Source organism: Lipotes vexillifer, unplaced genomic scaffold (assembly GCF_000442215.2).
Source record: "Lipotes vexillifer unplaced genomic scaffold, Lipotes_vexillifer_v1.1 scaffold636, whole genome shotgun sequence".
NCBI lineage: Eukaryota > Metazoa > Chordata > Mammalia > Artiodactyla > Lipotidae > Lipotes > Lipotes vexillifer.
Window position 1 is genome coordinate 1,814,041 of NW_006786547.1, and position 19,157 is coordinate 1,833,197.

The 19,157-nt window shown below is 56.2% G+C and overlaps 1 protein-coding gene across 1 annotated transcript in view; it reads left to right on the forward strand.

The window, feature by feature from the left end:
• Window positions 1–12,627, forward strand: part of CAMSAP1 (calmodulin regulated spectrin associated protein 1) — a 53,331-nt gene extending 40,704 nt beyond the window's left edge. Inside the window, exons 8-17 of the mRNA XM_007458987.1 lie at window positions 705–861; window positions 1,316–1,407; window positions 1,955–2,039; window positions 2,665–5,044; window positions 5,912–6,048; window positions 6,144–6,352; window positions 6,643–6,745; window positions 8,187–8,302; window positions 8,857–8,975; window positions 12,325–12,627. Of these exons, the coding sequence (XP_007459049.1) occupies window positions 705–861; window positions 1,316–1,407; window positions 1,955–2,039; window positions 2,665–5,044; window positions 5,912–6,048; window positions 6,144–6,352; window positions 6,643–6,745; window positions 8,187–8,302; window positions 8,857–8,975; window positions 12,325–12,627 (3,701 nt within the window). The remainder of the gene's footprint in view (window positions 1–704; window positions 862–1,315; window positions 1,408–1,954; window positions 2,040–2,664; window positions 5,045–5,911; window positions 6,049–6,143; window positions 6,353–6,642; window positions 6,746–8,186; window positions 8,303–8,856; window positions 8,976–12,324) is intronic.
• Window positions 12,628–19,157: the final 6,530 nt, after the last annotated feature.

Below are 19,157 nucleotides of genomic sequence, written 5' to 3' on the forward strand. Positions count from 1 at the left end.
ACGCACAGATACACCCCCGCCACGTCGGCAGAGCAGACAGACGCCCAGACGGCCAGGGCTTGGGGCAGTGGCCAGGGCGTGCTCCCCTGCCCCTGAGAACCTCGGTGGCTCCCCTCACACAAGACCCCTGGGCAGTGAGCGGTCTGGCTCTGGAGCCTGGTTCCTGCTGCCGGGACTGTCCCTGGCACTGTCTTGGGCCAGCGTTCTGGGGAGCAGCCTCAGAGATGGGGTTCCTGTTCAGACTGGAGCTTCGGGCCGGGCCTGACCTCCTCACCTGACCCCACGGGGGCCTGAGCTGAAGTGACCACTGAGGTGCTCGGTCACATGCTGGGCTCAGAAGACCAGGTCTTTCTGCAGCTGAGGCAGCTGCCGCCTTGAGGGTTTGGCCGGCAAGGCGTCCTGGCGGCTCCACCGCCAGGGCCCCGGCGACGAGGCCGCTTGTTAGTTGTCAAGACGGTGCTCGCTCTTCTGCTCTGTGTTGGTCTTTTGATCTTAGTACTCATTTTGGTATAATATCTGTCGTATTCATTACAGAATACACTTGTTGACCTTGAAACCATTTTATTGTTTTGGAGAAGTTTTGGTTTCAGGTAAAAAAGTTGGGTGTTTAGTGCTTATAAAAACGGATTTTTTTTTTTTTTTTTAGAGTCTTCTTGCTAATGTTGTAACTGTTAATAACTATTTCTATAAAATTGTTTCTGCAGCTAAATCAGTATCGCACCCCAGAAGCACTCGGCCTCCTGTTCCCATCTCCAACGCCACCAAGCGCAGCTTCCTGGGCGGCCCCGCGGCGGCGAGCCCAGCTGATCTGCAGCCCCCCACCCAGCTGCACCACCTGCACCTCGAAGAGCCTGAGCTCCTGTAAGTCTGTCTGCTCTCGGGACAGAGCCGCCACCCTGCCTCCCTTTTCCTGCTGGTTTACAGTTCCCGTGGGAATTACCTTTTCTCAGGGGTGATGGCAGGCCTGTGCGGAGTAGGTAGCGAGAGGGCCTCCTCTGGCCCCTGCTCCCCCGGAGGCGAGCAGGGTAGCCTTAATGCGAACTTGAATTTACTGTGAAAACTTGAAACCTGTTGTATTACAGGCCATAACCAGAGGTCAGTACGTCCCCTAGCTGCAGTTTGGATGTTTATCCCAAGTTTGAACTTCTTGGCACATTTTTGGTTCATTTTTGTAATAATTAATTTCCCCGAGGAATCTGTGAACTTGCAGGTTGGTGTGAATTCATGATGGTCTCCGGAGCTTCTTACGCATTTGTTTTTGAACTTGAAGATTGGTGGGGTAGTGATTTTTCTCTCCCATCCTTTCTCTGTTTAGGGGGAAAGGGGCCTCTGCCTTTAGCCCATCGCATCCGTTGTTGCCACTGAGACAGAAACAGCAGAAGACAGTGCAGGGAGAGGACCCCCCTGGTAAGAAGCGCCGTCTCCCCTTGGCCGGCTGTTGCCCGTCCCTCTCGCTGCAGCTCCTTAATATCATGGCTCTCAAAATAAATAGACTCGTCCTGACGCAGTAATGTTAGTTGAGAAGACTGTGGCAGAATTTGTTTTGATTTTTATTGATGTCCCTTAGAATTTATAGTCGTCACAGTGGAAACGTTACTGAGACGTAACGAATCACAGGGAGCACGCAGAAAATTCCTGTCTTCTTCTGCGGCAAGAGCTTATACATTGACATCCGCTCGTTATCTCAATGGGCGTTGATGTCATTTAATTGATAGCGACGTGTAATTAACACTCTGATTATTTTCATGACTGTGATCACGGTTGAATTACACCCTGCCTGTTATCGAAACTACGAAAAATTTTTGTATTGTGGTTATTTGCCTTTCCTTAGCAGTTTTGGTGTACTGAGTTATGGTGCATTTCCTTGAGAAATGGTTATTATAGTGGCAGAATTTCAAATGATGTAAAATCAGTTACTTAATGCTGAACATAAACTGTTTCCTCCAAACTGCAGACCAGCGACACCGATCTAATTCCTTAACCCGAGTCGACGGTCAGCCCCGAGGGGCATCATTAGCGTGGACAGAAAAAAAAAACAGGTGACCTACCCGCGTTTCAAATCCATTTCTACCTGACATGTTCGTTAGTCTGACAGAGCAGTGCCCCAGATGTGGTGCAAGGACCCCTGGGGCCCACGGAGTCCCTTGGAGGTCAGAATTATATCCGTAATAACGCTGGGATGTCACTACTTTTCCCATTCTAAGGGCCTCGCCAAGTGTGGGATCACAGCAGGTTGAATCAGATCAGACACAAGCATGCAGCCAGATGTCAGATCTGCAAGAATGTGAATGATACCACTGTTTACACTCTGCACTTGTCTGCTTTAGAAAATATGGCCACTGCTCATGTGATAGATTTCTCACTGGAACTTTCAATCATTTTAAAAGGATCTCAGCTTGAGTTTCTGAAGTGATAAATATTGACGAATAAATAAAAACTCTTTGGGTTCCTCAGCATCTTTAAGGGGAGCTGGGCCAGAGTGTCTGAGAATTGCTGAACTGAAAGGCTCTCTGGTTTTCTTTTGCCCGGGAGAGGGTTTGTTTAAGTCTTTCGTGTGTAAGATTTGGATTCTCTCTTCTTAACTCACGTTCTTGTCACTCACGAGCTTGCGTAGCCTCTCGTGGGGACGTGGCGTGTGCAGTGGCTTCTTTCCCCATGTTGCAGGCCTGTGTCTCAGCCAGCGCCCTTTGCTCTCCATCACGCTGCGAGCTGCGACGTGGACCCGGGCTCTGGTGACAGCGTCAGCCTGGCCCGCTCCATCAGCAAGGACAGCTTGGCATCCAGTGTCATCCATCTGACCCCGCAGAACCAGCCCCAGCCCGCAGCCCTCAGGACCGATGGAAGGAGCCTCCTGAACAACGTCGGTATTGAGGACGAGGGTGAGGAGCTCCTGGCCATCGTTAGGACGGATGTGGCTCACCAGGGCTCCGAGCCCGGCCTGATGGCAGGTGCCAGGTCTCCTCAGAGGCTGGCGGACGCCTTAGAAAGTCAGCCCGACAGTTTCTTCCTGGAGCCATTGATGCCGGCCGTGCTCAGGCCAGCCAAGGAGAAGCAGGTGGTCACCAAGGAGGATGAGTGCGGAGAGGGGCGGCCGAGGGGCTTCACGTCCAGGAGGTCCGGCGAGGGCCATCAGCCTCCTGGGCGGAAGAAGGCGCCCGGCAGTCACGTCAGTCGAGACTTGAATAGGACTTTCACCCCGATCTCCTGTTCAGAGCTTCCCATGGGCTTCGGCCCCGCACCCACTGAGGCGGGGCCGCAGGCAGCGGGGGATGCCCCTGGCGGGCCTCCGGCCGGTGGCGCTTCCAACCTGCCGTCTTGGGGACAGCCAGCCGACGGCTTCTTCCTTCACCTGGGCCGAGCCGATGAGGACGTGGAGGGCAGGCTGTCCGCGCACTGTGCGCAGAGTCCCGGCGCCCTCGGCCCGGAGGCCTGGGCCGTCCTGAGGCAGGACTCCGACTCGGACGTCACAGACCTGGAGGGGGCCGAGCAGGCCTTCGCCGGCGAGGACTGCCCCGTGCTGGGGGCCGGGTACGCCGGGGAGGAGGAATCGGCGAAGCTGCAGGAGGACCTGAAAGTGAAGGAGCACGAGGGCAAGGACGGCGCCAGCGGCCGCTCCAGCCCGTGTCTGGGCCAGCTCAGCAGCGCCTCCGTGGCCGGCGGGAGCGTGAGGATGACCAGCTTTGCCGAGAAAAAGCTTCACAGGCTCAACAGCTGCGAGACCAGGTCGAGCACGAGCAGCTCCCAGAAGACCACGCCCGACGCCTCGGAGAGCTGCCCGGCCCCGCTGACCACGTGGAAGCAGAGGGGCGAGCAGGGCCCGAGCTGGCAGGGCGGGGACCAGGCCAGCCTGCTGGCCTCCGAGCTGCTGCAGCTGCACATGCAGCTGGAGGAGAAGCGCCGGGCCATCGAGGCGCAAAAGAAGAGGGTGGAGGCGCTGTCGGCGCGGCAGCGCCTGCAGCTGGGCCAGGCGGCCTTTCTGCACGTGGTCAGGAGGGGCCGGGCCGACGCCACCCCTCGGCCACTGAGGGCGGGGGCCTCGGCGGGGGGGCACTCTCAGCGCAACGGGGACGACCTCGATGGCGTGTCCCGGGTGGGAGACCTGCTTGGCAAGGAGGAGGGCGGGGGAGACCTCCTGGGGCCCCCCGACCTGGATGGAGAGCACCTGGCTCTGGTCCAGCAGCATCAGCGCAAGGACCCCGCCGCCCTCCCCGAGCTGGAGCGGAGCAAGGCGCTGTCAGCGGTGCTCCTGGAGGCCGTCGAGGGCGTGGACGCGGGCGTGGACCTGGGCGAGTGCGACCTGTCCATCGAGAAGCTGAACGAGACCATCAGCACGCTGCAGCAGGCCATCCTCAGGGTCTCCCAGCAGCAGGAGCAGCTGCTGCTCGCGTCCCCCACGCTGCCCGCGCCGGGCCCCAGGAACAGCTCCCAGGACCCCAAGGTCAAGGGGGCCATCCACTTCGGCGAGCCGCCCTCTCCGACGGCACTGGCCGGCCACCGCAAGGCCCCTCGGCTCGGTCCGGGTCGGAATTCCCGTTCGGGAAGACCGGCCGAGCTGAAGGTGCCGAAGGAGCGAGCGCAGGGCTCCTCCCGAAGCAAGGCCCTCACACCTGGTGTCGAGGCCGCCCCTCGCTTACGGTCCTTCTCTCCCCGGACGCCCTCTGACCCGGGCTGGGACGGGGTCGCCGACCCTGGGAGTGACCCCCACGAGGAGTGCTGCTTTGCCGGTTACAGGCTCCACGATGAGAGCAACCAGCGGACATTTGTCTTGGCCTCCCCCAGGGATGCCGGCGTCACCTCGGAGCAGGTGAGCTTCAGGGAGGTTCTGGAAGACGGCGTGAGGGGGGCGGGGCTTGCCGCCCTCAGCGGACCAGGAAAGGGGGGCACGCCCCCGGACGGGCCCCCGAGGAGCAAGGCTAGCCTCATCGAGGTGGACCTCTCCGACCTGAAGGCCCCCGACGATGACGGGGGGACGGAAGGCCGCCACAGCTCCGCGGACCTCACCAGCGAGGGCGACCAGAAGCCGGGGGTCGGTTTCTTCTTCAAGGTAAAGTGCTGCTGGCGTCTGTGTCTCGTGGTGGGCGGGCACGTCACTCTGGCCTAGTCGTGAGGGCGTCACAGAGAACCTAACCTCTTCTGTGAGGCTGGGGAGGGACGCGTGCGGCTTCATGGCCACGTGGTCTCCGCAAGGCGCCAACTCGCCCTGAGCCGCTGGGAGCGCCTGCTTGCGGGAGCCCGGCTGTGCGCCAGCGGAGCTTGACCTCGGGCCCTGAAATGGGAGTTCTGACGCGTTCTCGTGTGTCGCGAAATGTTCTTCTTTTGATGGTTTTCCAACCGTTTAAGAGTGAAAAAACATTCTTAGCTCGCAGTCCCTGCAGAACAGGTCACGGGCTGCACTTGGCCTTTGGGCCAAGGTTTCCTTCACCCCGTTGGAGTCCCGGCGGGTGTAGAAACGTGAGGAACGTTTTCGTTTCTCTCAGTGCCTTTCTTGTGGCGTTTCCTTCAGGAGAGAGCAGCGTCTCCTTTTGCCCTGGCGCTTAGGAGGTGGCTGACGCACCACGGAGCTCTGAGGGCCGTCTTCTCAGGAGACACGCACGGCCTTTGCCTGACGTTTGTGCTCTTAAATTGGAGACAGACAAATGACCCGTCTGGGTTTCGGCTCCCTTTGTGGAGATACAAGTGCAGCTTTTAAGGCGAATGGAGTTCAGTGCCAGCAGGCTAAATGCTCCTCTAAGGGCGCGGTCTGACTCCTGTTTGTACTTTAGCGTCTGTAGAGAGAGGCTGGCTCACCCATCAGTTACGAGGAGTGGGAAGCGTTCCCCGTTCCTGGGGTGCGTGGAGGGCCGGGGGCGGCAGTGCTGGGGACCCGCGGGGGTCGTGCGCGGCTGCGCTGTAGGTGGCGTCTGCCCTGCAGGACGAACAGAAGGCGGACGACGAGCTCGCCAGGAAGCGGGCGGCCTTCCTTCTGAAGCAGCAGCGCAAGGCCGAGGAGGCCCGCGTGCGGAGGCAGCAGCTGGAGGCGGAGGTGGAGCTCCGGAGAGACGAGGCGCGGTAGGTGGCGCGGGCGCCCGGCCGCCCTGCCTGTCGCCCCGTCCCGCGGCGCGGCGCCGGCGTGACCAGGGCGTCCTGGCCGCTCCTCCCCGCAGGCGTAAAGCGGAGGAAGAGCGCGCGCGCAAGGAGGACGAGAAGGCGCGGCGGGAGCTCATCAAGCAGGAGTACCTGCGGCGGAAGCAGCAGCAGGTCCTGGAGGGGCAGGGCCTGGGGAAGCGCAAGCCCAGGCCCGGGAAGCCGCGACCCAAGTCCGTGCGTCGGGAGGAGCCCAGCGGCGATTCGGGACCCAGGAGCCCGCCTCCACGTGAGCGCGCGGCGCGGGGGCCCTCCCCCTCCGCGGCCCTGACCCGCCGCAGTTCTCCCGAAGCCGCGAGGCTGGGCTGCAGGGGGCTCTCCCGTGTCACAGAAGGGAAGGTTGGGACTGAGTGCTGGGTCCTCGGGTGGTGAGAGCCTTGCGCGCGGGGAGGGTCCCAGCCTGGGGCCCCGCGTCCCGCTGGCATCGGGCCCCCGGCTCTTCGCCCTGCTGCACAGGTCAGGCGGCTGGCGGGCCAAACGCGCGTGCCGTGAAAGCTTGTCCTGTCTTGTCTCTGGCAGCGGATGACCTGAGCCGGGCCCAGTCGGGCTCCAGCCTGTCCTTGGCCTCCGCGGCGACCACAGAGCCCGAGAGCGTGCATTCGGGGGGCACGCCTTCCCAGCGGTAAGGGGCCGGGTGCCGTGCAGTGGGACACCATGTGGGCAGTGGTTCTGTCGCTGTGATTTTGGTGCAGTTTCAGACGTCCAGAGCCATGGCAGTAATGTCACGGGAGCCAACTGCCCTTCACTGAGGTTCACCGATTAGTGAAATGTTTCGACATTTTTGTCCTCTGTCCCCTTGTCCTCCCGGCCCTGCGCGCGTTTTCGTTTTTAATCGTTTGCGAGTAAGTTGGTGGCATCCTGTTTATCCTTAAACGCTTTGGAGCGCACGCTCTCTGGACAAGGACGTTGTCTCGTGTCACCACGGTCATCAAACCAGCGCTGCCGTTAGGTCCCCAGTCCGTGCCCGCCGTGGCTGATTGGCAGAGTGTCCTGGAGAGCCCAGGCCCGTGCGGGACCACGGTCGCCCTCGCTGTGTCCTTCTGTCCAGAACGGGCCCTCGCCCTCCTTTGTCCTCCTGGTCCCTGATGCTTCTGCTGAGTACGGGCCAGTTATTTTGTTGCCCGTCCCCCAGTGGGTTTCCCAGGATTAGGTCTGGGCTGTGCGTGTTTGGCGGGAACACCCCAGAGAGGAGGATGTGTCTCTCTCAGCGCAGCCAGTTGTGTGTGTCACTTTGACTTGGGTTAAGGTGCTGTTTTCCCACGGGTGCTGGAGAATTCCCCTTTGTGATTAAGAAGTAATGGGGGCTGAGGCCTGGGGACCCCGTCGATGGCACTGAACGTCTGCCCACGGGCCTCAGCAGCCACCTCCACGGGTGGGGTTGGCCTCTTGGTAGGCAGGGTCCCCTCCCGTCCTTTATCATGAGTGTTGTCCTGCCTCTCCACACGTCCGGTGGCTTCTTGTCGCCGGGGCTTTGTGGAGGACACCTCCCAGGGATTCTGAATTCTGGTTGGAATTTGGTCCAGGCGGTGGGTTACCGGGGTTGGATTCAGACTGCGCCCGCACCTGCCTCTCTTGCGTGAGCATCTGTGTCCCGCTCAGCGGAGACGGCCCTGCAGGGACGTGGCTCAGGCCTGCCAGGGATTGGAGAGTCGTTTGAGACCTGCCGGGGTTTTGGACTCGGCCCTCTCTGCCCGTCCTTCCTTCCTGGGGTCCCGTCCCTTGTCTGGCAGCGGGGCAGATGGCCCAAACCGGGTCCTCTGGTTCCCACGCCAGCAGGGCTGAGCGTGAGGGCGAACCTTCCCTGATGAGGTCACTCTGGTGCCCGAGGTGGGTGGGGTCTTTGTGTCTTGCCCCGAGTCTGTCAATCGTATTCTCCAGGGAGCGGCCCGGCTGCGCTCCCCACTGTTGCTGCCAGCCTCCTGCGGAGGCCGATGGCCCTTCAGGTGCCGATGGTGCAGCCTGGCCCGTGTCAGGGCGGGATCCCGCCAGCCGGTGCCAGTTGCGGGCGAGAGGAGGCGTGCCCGCTGCCCTCCCAGCCCCGCCCCCGTCCTCTTCCCCAGCAGAGTCGAGTCCCTGGAAGCCTTGCCCATCCTGAGCCGCAACCCCAGCAGGAGCACCGACAGAGACTGGGAGACGGCGTCCGCTGCGTCCTCCCTTGCCTCGGTGGCCGAGTACACAGGTGACGGCCTCACTCTCTGTGGGGCACGGGCACACGGCCGCGTCCTGGGCGGGGGGGGTGGGGTGGGGGGCGGGGCACGGGCGCAGTGGGTGACGTGCCCTTATGTCTGCGCAGCCCAAGGCTCACTGTGGCGTCCTGGGCACTTGGAAACCTTAGGCTTTTAAAAATTAGTTTCTTGGTTTCTTTTCTTTTCTTTTCTTTTTTTTTTATCAAAGAAACCAAAATTAGAAAGGGAATAAATTATTACTTACTTTAGTCTTTTCCTTAGTTTATTTAAAATCTGTAACTTAGAAATTCTGTCGTAGATATGAAGTGGCTGTTACTTCGCGTTTTCGAAAAATTACGAACATGCCTAATTCAGCCTGCCTGCTGCTTGGTTCTACAAAATTGTCGCCTTTCGTGCGTGTGTGCGTGTGCGCGCGTGTGGGTGCGTGTGCGTGCACGGGTGTGTGCGCGTGTGTATGTGTCTGTGTGCCTGTACGTGCGTGCGTGCGTGCGTGTGTGTGTGTGCGCTGTAAATATTAATTTTGCAAATCTTGGCCTGCTTTTCGTAGGTCCCAAGCTGTTTAAGGAGCCTAGCAGCAAATCAAACAAGCCAATTATTCACAATGCTATATCCCATTGCTGTCTGGCCGGAAAGGTGAATGAACCTCACAAGAATTCAATATTAGAGGCAAGTATCAAATTTCACCCCCAGTTTTTTATGTAGAATAAGGGTGTTTATAAATGAGGGTTCTTTCTAGAGGAGAGCATCCTGATTGTTGACATGTGAGGCTGCTGTCCTGCATGTGTGTGACTCGTGTGTGAGGACGCGCAGGACACTCGTGTCCCAGGCCTTCGCGGTTGGGACGGCTCCGCAGAAGAGCGGGATTCAGACCAGCGAGACGGAGGGGGCTGCACTGGGGTCGGGGCTGGGGGTCCAGGGCAGGCCCTCTGGGATGGGGCACGGGCAGTGGGTGAGATTTCTTGAGTTAGTTTAGTGTTGAGGGCAGGGTGTCTGCGGGGGGGTCGGAGGTGGTGTCGGGTGGAGACAGGAGGGTCCCCAGCTCTGAGCTGGGGCCACTGGAGAAGTGGGAGTTCGGGGCAAAATGCTGGTCGTTTCTGTCCCGTTGGGTTGACTTGTTTGCTCCCCAGGGGCAGCAGCCCTCGGTCACTAACGGTGAGTGGTGGTGGCCTCAGCAGGTAAAAGGTGTGGAAGGAGGGTCCAGGTCAGGACTGCGCGCCGTGACCTGACTGACGCTCCGGCTAGGGGCAGCGTGCGGGGCGCGGGGCTCCTCTCCACTCACGTGTCACCGAGCTGCTCCAGCCTCTGGGCTGGTCCAGGAGCAGACAGACGCAAAGGCCTGGCTGTGGGGCCGACAGTCCCAGGCACGAGGCAGCCCCGCGACAGAGCAGTCGCACGAGAAACTCTGGAGGCCGGCGGGTCTGCCCGTCTGTGCTGTCACAGCGTGAGAACAGCCACGGATTGACCAGAGGGCGGCTCGGTCCCCAAAAACCTGTTTACAAAAGTGGATGGTGCTGATTCTGGCCGCAGTCCGGAAAGAGAGATCCAGAAAGAGTGAAAGGGGAGCAGGGCGCGGGCCTGAGGGTGGCTGCAGTGGTCAGTATAGGCTGGTCGGTCAGTGGGTCTTACTCGAAGGTGTCATTTGAGCAGAGGGCTGGAGCGGGGAGGGTGCCCCGCGGATCTGGGGAGGCGCACGGGCTCCAGGTGGGACTGATCCCCCGGTCGGGGCTGGAGCTGGTAGCTGGGGGTCAGAGGTCACGGGGCAGCTCCAGTCGGGCCTCTGTGGGCCGAAGGGGACCCGGCTTTGCCTTGGCTGAGGGGGTGAATGCAGCTGTGGGCAGAGGATGGCCGTGAGCCACGGCAGCCGCCCTGAGCGGCTGCCGGCAGGGACAGGCGCGCGCGAGAGGGTGGAGGCGGGGCGGGGCCCGGGGGCCTGGATGTGTCTTTGCCGTCTCTAGTTCTGTTCACGTTTGAACAGTTTTTATGTTGTTGAAGTCAGTATCATACTTGCAGCTTTAAATTTTGCTTTTTCTTCTTAATTTTATAAATATATCTGTTTATTTTTAAAAACAACAAGCCTGTTAGATTCTGAAAAGAATAGTATCTATTTGTGAAAAATTACAGTTTTCTAAAACAAAAACAGAGAAGAGTGGTATTGTTTTACATCATAGGAATCTTTCTAGCTCCTGGCTACGGAGAAGACGGCTGGGTGTGACCCGCTTCCGAGTCTGTCTGTTACCACGTGTCCATTGTACCCTGAGGGGCGGGTGCAGAGGCATGTAATGCCTCGGGGTACTGTGGGAGGGGTCTCTGTAGTAAGCAGAGACCCGGAGAGGGTGTCGGTGTCGGGAACCCTGGCCCAGGCTCAGAGAGCTGCAGAGGTAGAAAACGAAACGAGACGTTTTCAAGCACGAGGAGAATCTGCTTTAAAATGTTTTCGTGTTAGTGATTTCTTCAAGTTGAGAACACGGTACGGCAGACGCTGTAACAAGTACTGACGGTCGTGCCTGCTTCAGGTTCTTCTGTGGCAGCGTTATCGAGAGATCGCTCACGCAGCGTGAGGTTCCCCCCTTCAGTGCTAGTTCAGGGCCGTTCAGTCTGTTCCCAGGGGGTGCGGCCGTCACCAGTTAATCCCAGAACCTGCCCCCCGCAGAAGGGTCCTGTACCGAGGCCGCTCCCCGCGCTCGCCCCCCAGCGCCCGGCCCCACAGGTCTGCGGTCCCCTCTGTGTGTTTGCCTCTTCTGGACACTTGCCGTGAAGGGCCTCACACCTGGGGCGGCCTCTTGGGGTGGCTTCTTGCGCTCGGCATCATGTTACCGGGGCTCCTCCGACTTGTAGCGAGTGTGGTGGTGCTTCATTCCTTTTTGTGACTGAGCGGCTTCCCGTTGTGCGTCTAGACCATCCTGTTTATCCTTTTTTCATCTCCTGATGGACATTTGGATCGTTTCTACTTTTGACTGTTATGAATAATGCGGCTGTAAACGTTTGTGCGCAGGTTTTACGTGCATGCGTGTTTTAACTTCTCTCGAGTGTCTAACTGAGAGAAGAACTGCTGGGTCGCGTGGTAACTGTGTGACATTCTGAACCACTGGCCGACTGGCCGACACAGAGGCTGTCACCTCCTCCCGACCAGTGGAAAATGAGCGCTTGCTTCTTTTCACCAGCACCTGCGCTTGTTACTGTCTGTCTGACTCTAGCTTAGTGGGCATGAGGTGCTACCCCCTTGTGGCTTTTTTTTTTTTTTTTTTAATATTTATGTGTTTGGTTGTGCTGGGTCTTAGTTGCGGCATGTGGACTCTTAGGTGCGGCATGCGTGTGGGATCTAGTTCCCTCCCTGACCAGGGATCGAACCCAGGCCCCTTGCATTGGGAGTGCAGTGTCTTAGCCGCTGCGCCACCAGGAAAGTACCCCCCACTGTGGTTTGTTTGTTTTTTTAATGGAACTTTGTCTTTTTTTTTTTTTTTTTTTTTTTTTTTTTTTTTTTTTTTTTTTTTTTTTTTTTTTTTTTTTTAATTTATTTTATTTACTTATTTTTGGCTGCGTTGGGTCTTCGTTGCTGCGCGCGGGCTTCTCATTACGGTGGTTTCTCTTGTTGCGGAGCACGGGCTCTGGGTGCACGGGCTTCAGCAGTTGTGGCCTGCGGGCTCAGTAGTTGTGGCTCGCGGGCTCTAGAGCGCAGGCTCAGTAGTTGTGGCGCACGGGCTCGGTTGCTCCGCGGCATGTGGGTGGTTTTGATTGGCACTTCTTTGGTGGCTAATGATGTCGAGCGTCTTTTCATGTGGTTTTTCACTTAATGTTAAAAGCATTTTTTTCCTTGGATACCTGGACTGAAGTAAAATCTCAGTGGTAGATGGTGCTCCACCGAACGGATAACCCATAGCCTTGTGTCCTAGAAAGCTTGCCCCGGGGTGGGCGGTTAGCTGGCCGCGGGCCTCCTGGTCAGGATGGTGGATGCTGCGGTGTGACTGCGGGAGGGACTCACGTTCCCTGTCTCTTCTCCTTCACTCCCTCCACACAGGAGCTGGAGAAGTGTGACGCGAATCACTACATCATACTGTTTCGTGATGCTGGCTGCCAGTTCAGGGCACTTTACTGCTACTATCCTGACACTGAAGAAATCTACAAACTAACTGGCACGGGGCCAAAGAGCATCACCAAGAAGATGATTGACAAGCTGTATAAATACAGCTCAGACCGAAAACAGTTTAACCTGATCCCGGCCAAAACCATGTCCGTCAGCGTGGACGCGCTCACCATTCATAACCACTTGTGGCAGCCCAAGCGGCCCTCGGTGCCAAAGAAGACGCAGACTCGTAAATGACCCTGGTGCGGCAGGAGTCTGAGGACGCGCCGGCCAGGTCGATATTTATTATTTTCATCCTTTTGGGTACGAAGTGTGCAGAATCACAGACCTTTTTCAAAGAGGCTTCTAGACAACACGAGAAAACCCTCCCTTAGGTCCCAGCACACAGGACGGCAGGTGGAGCCGGAGTGAGGACGCAGCTCCATTTCCAGCGGCTCGCGGCCGCCGTGGTCACCGCTAGGCGGAGGCTCCCAGACGAGGGGTGCGTGCCCAGGAGCTCCAGGCAGCGGATTCCTTTTACTTGAAGTTCTCCTTCGGTATAAATTCAAAGTGATTTCCTTTGCTTTCTTGCCTCTCACCTCACCCCCTTTTGCACATGACCTGACACCCCTCTTGTTGGCCAGCTGTAATCTGGCGAGATTATAGGACTGAGACTCGATCTTGGGTCAGGGTTTTTGAATGTCTGTAGGAAAGGAGCTCGTGTTGGGGAAATCGTTTTCATTTGAGAAATTGTATATTTATTGATTGTGTCTACTGCCAACGTTTATATCCAATTCTAAGATTTCTGAAAAAAATTCTTGTTCCTTGCTGCTCAGAAAAAGTTTACTGAAAATACCAGTTCACTAAAAGCACTGAAATCTGCAAAGTCTGTCTTCTGCTAAAATAACGTTTATAAGTACGGAGGGGTTCTCGCCGACACGCAATCATGAGGATGGTGAACGGTACTCTTGCTGGTGCTTGCCTAGTTGAAAATAGGAAAGCTGAGCCGATTACAGCCCTCGTTCATTACGTTTGGGATGGTGTGCTCCTGATTTGTTCACTTTAATAAAGACAGATTTTGGTAAAGTAGAATCTTTTTCACTCTGAGCATGTTTCTCTTAAAAGGTGATGCACTTAACGCGGACAGTTCTTTCAGTGTTTTTATCACGTCATCACTCACCCGTCCTGATTCTTGCTTCTGGAAGAGCAGTAAGCGTGCGGTTCTCGGTTTAGATTGAGCATTTTGTTGTGTCGCCTGCTTAAAGACAATTAAAGGGGTTGTCTGCGGCCGTCTCGGAACTCCAAGTCAGCGGAACGCTCTGGGTTCTCTCCACGGCGGCCCTGACGGTCACTAGGGCTTCTCCGGACCAGACGTTCCTGCCCGGCCTCCACATGGCACCAGAAGTCTGCCGACACCTGTGCAACTGACCAGCTGACCCGACTGCCGGAAGATTCTGGAGTCACATATGTTAGTTTTGCACATACTTTCTTGCGAGTGTTACTTGAATCTATCTCAAACTGCAGAAGGAAACTGAAGGTCAGTGGAGAGAAACAGTTAAGACAAAGAATGCTGGTAATTTTAGACGAAAAGGTGAGTGGACTGTGTCCATGAGGATGGAGGGAACGTGGTACAGAAACGGCAGGGCCTTGCCCGCTCCCGGTTGGGTTTGTATATATCGGTAGCCAGCAGCTCTGTCTGTAAATAGGTAACGAAGCTGTGCGGTTTCTCCAGTGCTGAGTATTAAACAGTCCCGAGTGAACTTTCCTGTTACCATGCCGTTCACACGTGTGCTTTATTTCTCACTGTATGTTGGATATTATATTATTATATTTATTTTAAGAAAGCACTAAGATGTAATAAAGTAATTACCTAATTTGCTTTCTGTGGTCACGTTTGCGTGAGGTTGTCGTGACTTGTTTCTCGGTCAGTGTCCCCAGCTCCTTGCTGTAGAGAAATTTCATGTGGTTTCTAGTTGACTAACGTCCCTTTTATTAGAGAATCACATCCTTCTAGAGAAGGGACGCTTTCCCACTGCTTCCTTCATGCGGACAAGACGTGTGACAACTTCTCTGTCATTTTGTAACAGTCCTGTTGAAGTCAGTGGAATTTGATTGTTTTCAGTGAAGATTTAGAGGCACTCCCGGCCCAGTGCTGGAAATCTCGTTCCTACCGAAGTTCTGGGTGAACTCTGGGTTTTCTGATACAGTCAGTCAACCTGTGGGGGCGTTGTGAAGGTTGTTCGCATGTGGTGCTTTGTGCCCTTCGTTAAGCCAGTGAGGGGACCAGTGCTCGGGACGTGGGGACGGACGGTCCCCTCGGGCCCCCTGTGCGTCACAGGAAGTTTCAGACGCAGGATTCCCTTCCGTGGTGGAGATTTTCAGTCCTCTCTGGCTTTGGTGGTGGTGAAGTCGTTAATTGCCTAGTAGGTCTCCCTGTAACTGTTTCTTTCGCCTTCCAGGGCACCTGCATATTTGTGGCGTGTTCTTAAGGTGGAGGGTTGTACGTCTTTCCTGGCTTCTAGGCATTCTGACCAGCCACCTGTCTACCCATTTAGAATTTAACTTGGTGAACAAAGTGTCGCCTGCATGGCTGAGCACATGATGAGGTTCATGTATGAGTCCTTGGTGGTGAGCTGGGATCCCAGGAGCCCAAATAAAACTGCGGTGAGTGAGCCCCATATTTTACAGATATATGTGCAGATGTATTAACTTATCCCCGCACACGTGTGTGTGAGTGCGCGTACGTGGCGGGGGGGGTGTGGACGCTCGCACACACCAGAGGCGGACGGACTGTCTTTCCCGCGTGTCCTTTGACTTTGCACGTCACTGCAGGGCAGTGTCTGATCAGGCCGTTTGGACCCAAACTATGTTCTTTGCTCTGGCAAATTGAAAAGTAGAATAATTCCAAAGTTATGTCTAGGTTATACTTTTTGTGTGTGTGTTGTCCTCTTTTACTTATTATTTATTTTTGGCTGCACTGCGCAGCTTGTGGGGTCTTAGTTCCCCGACCAGAGATCGAGCACGCGCCCCCTGCAGCGGAAGCGTGGAATCCTAACCACTGGACCGCCAGGGAAGTCCCTAGGTTATACTTATATTTTTTGAAACTGTAGTTCTTACCTGTGGGGGAAAGTACCTGAAATAAAATTTCCTGTTAAGATGAACTTGGACAGCCTTTCCTAATTGATGCTGACCTGCTCTGTGAAACGCGGTTTGGCCTTTGAGAAGCGGGAGTGAGCGGCTTTAGGCAGCCCCCTCCCAGTTTGTGGCCCTCGTTTCTGGTGGGGGCTCTGCGTGCGGGGAGGATGGGCTGCGCTTCTGCGTCACGGTCACGGCCAAGTCCGCCAGCGTTGGCGGGGAGCAGAACGCGTCCGGGTGGCATCCCGCCAGGCCGTCTCTTGCAGGGGTTGGGGGCGCCTTGCCGCGGTCTGGAGCCTTCTCCGGGCTGTCCCTGACTGCATCTCCATGCGAAGGCCCGAGCTGTGGGGACCGTCTGAGATCTCGGGGGCAGAACTTGCCCTGGGAAGAAGGGGGGCCCCTCTGTCTCCCTACCCTTCCCTGTGCTCATCTAGGAGGGGGTGATCTCCACTCCTTACGTTGTTCTCTGTTCTTTAGCAAGAGCGAGTTACCGTATCCAAGTGATTTCCTAAATAGCAAGGAAAAGCCACTTACAGTGGGAGTGAATAATTGAACAAAGCGTAGTAAAAATTATAGCCTGAACTCCACGTCGTCAAGGCCGGATGTAATTTGTGAAAGATTTGTTTCACGGGAACCCTTTCTTGGCAGTGAGAATTTGGGGTCGCCGCTGGTGGCGCAAAGAAATAGCAACAGCATAAAAACCGACTTTCCCATAAAAGTGAAGTCTAGGCTGGTGCTATTACGAAGGTCAGAAGCTAGCAATCTTGGCCTTGGAGTCACGTCTCTGGGCCTGTGTTTTCATCGGGTGACTGACTGTCTGGAACTGGGAACTCTGAGGTACCATTACTCTGGGCCTCGGCTGCGCACACGCTCCACGTTTACAGTTTGAAATGCCGTAACGATGTGATTGGTTAAATTGACAAACCTGCAGTTCCAAGGACCAGGCATTGAGATGGGGGCTCGGATGGCCTTGGACCACGCGTGCTCTTTGCTCATCTGGGTCAGGATCCTGTGATGGGCGTTTCTGAGCATCCCGAAGGTGTCAGCAGCACTGCTAGGCAGAGGCTGAAGCATCAGGACTTGAATTTAAAGTGTGTGTTTGGTGGTTTTTTTTAAAGCAGTTATTTTCAGTTGAACTGAGAAATCGCTCTAGTCTCCATTTGTGCGAGAAACAATTTGGTTTTTTTGCCCTTTTAATTCTAGGTGGTGAGTTTTTTGTTGTTTTCATCACAGTACAACCCTTGTTCTTTTTTTTAAATTGAAGAACGTACCTACAGAAAAGCAAAAGGATGCCAAGTACAGAGCTTGATAAAATTTGACAAAGTGTTTATTCTCATTTTTTAAACGAGTGGTTCTCAGTATTTGTCACCAAAGTTCTCCCTAGAGTTTTTTGCTTCTAAAGTATATTTATTAATGGTTACTTTGTGCGGTTTTCGTAGTAGGCGTGGAACTGCCAGTAGGAGTCGGATCAGCTAGAGAAGCCTCATTGCAGGGGTGCGGGGTGGAAAATGCGTTGTTATCTTTGTGTGTATTTCTTCACATCAGACTCCTGTTCAGCTCGCGAGCGCCCTGTGTTTTATGGGTGCTAAGATTCCTCATCCAAGGAGTGCTTGCTGCGCCAGAGGGGCAGCCCTCCCGGGCGGGATCCACGGGGGTCAGGCATTAGGTGTCACCTGCTTATAGGACGACGTGGCTGCTTTGGGAGGGTCAGGGGGGAGATGACCGGCCAGGTGAGGGCACGTGGGGCGGGCACGGGGCTTCTTGGGAGCAGCGGGGGCGTCTCCCTTTATTTGTTCTCGGCCCTCGGGCCATGTTGCCGGCACCAGCTGGACATTTGGTGAAAATTGGTTAAACTTGCTGCCGGGTTGGGGCTGGGGGACGCCCTTGCACCTGGATGTGGAATGATCTCGCGGGACGTTTGCGTCACAAATCCCGGAGACCCATGGGGTGTAGGGTGGGGCCCAGAGCCCAGTGACGCGGGCATGTGGAGGCCACTGCCCGGTCACACGTGGACTGGGGAACGGGGCGGGGCCCATCTCACCTGGAGCCCTGCTCACTGTCCAGTGCCAGGTGTGGTCCCATGGGAAGGGCACGAGTGGACGGCCACCCTGAAGTCGGGCAGGACCATGTGAGAGACAGACCTACAGGTGATCTGGGTGCCGGGACCGGGGCGTCTGGTCTGGCTTTCTGAGCGCCCAGGCCCTCACGTAAACACTGGCGCCGCAGACCTCGTTCTAGAAGCCCCGGGGAGGTGGCACCTCAGCTGCATAGAACTAGGAACAAGGGGAAGGCCTCTCCCTGGAACTTGGGGCAGGGGGAAGGGGGGTTTCGCGCAGGGCGGGCAGCCCTCAGTGAGGGCAGCCCCCCACCCCGCCCCCGCCCCTGCCAGGCCTCCTGCTGCCCGGAACCCACTCTGCCCAAAGGCGCCGCCCTTGAGGAAACACTGGGTAGTGCTCCTTACTTGGAGACGCTTTCCTTGGACTGGAAATGGATCAAATGAACAAACAAGCCCTGCTTTCCGGACAGTTCTGTTTTTTGTTACTTTTGTTTATTTATAAAATAACGTACTCCTTGAAAGCATCAAATGCGGTAAACAGTTGAGAATCACACCAGGGGAAGCTGCAGGCCGCCCACCCCCGGTGCCAGTGCCCAGGGGGTCGCCGCTGTCCATGCTTCCAGACCCTCCCGGGCATCCACAGACTCGGACGTCACACACACGCGGGGCGGGTGGCGTCAGCAAGCGGCCCCTGGGTGCCCTGTCCTCGTGGAGCCTCTGAGACGGGCGACTGGAAGGACCCGTGTTTGCTGGTCTAAGATGTCCTTAATTTTAAGATGTACCACTATTTTGTGCCACCAAGAAGGGAAGTGCTGCCATGCAGACTATGCCGTGTCGTTGATCAGGAGACACCCTCAGAGATGTTCGGGTGTGTCTGGGGGCGGGGCAGAGGGCACATCTCAGGTGCGAGGAGGCTCAGGTAGGGGTGCTGTGCGAGGACACACAGTAAAGTGACGCATAGGTTTCTCTGCGTCAAAACCTGGCCAGAGACACAGGGACTGGAAATCATGCTCTAATTACTGCTGGTGAATATAAAATACTAAAATGAACACAGACGGAGACATTACGCTCAGCAGTGTTTAAATGGGAATAAAGGTTCAACGTGAGAAAGTGTAATTGACGTTGGGTGTAAGAGGGAAAACCACACGTAAAAAAAATGTTGATGACGTTCAATACGTGTCATTCACGGTGAAAAACGTTGCCGTTAGAAGTCTCGTAATTGGATGATACCCGCCAGAGACCTCCAGCGAGCCCCACACTTAACTGGGGACACTTTCAGTGTTTCACTGTTAAGTCAGGGTAGAGGCCAGTTTGCCTGTGGTCACAGTGGGTAGCCAGGGCTTTCCTGGACGTCTGACCGTTGTAATAAGACGGGGAAACGGGAGGTTTAAAGGTAGGAAAAGAAAAGCCCAAACCATCTTTATTGGCAGAGATACGAAAGTCCTCCTAGAAAAGCACAGGAACAGGTGGTGAGCGTTGGAAGTGCAGCGACCAGCATGCAAACCGAAACGTTTCCAGACCCGCCTCGTGACCAGCACGTGCATCGAGCAGGGCGGTCACGGGAAGTGAAGCCCACTGCTGACCCCCCCCCCCCCCC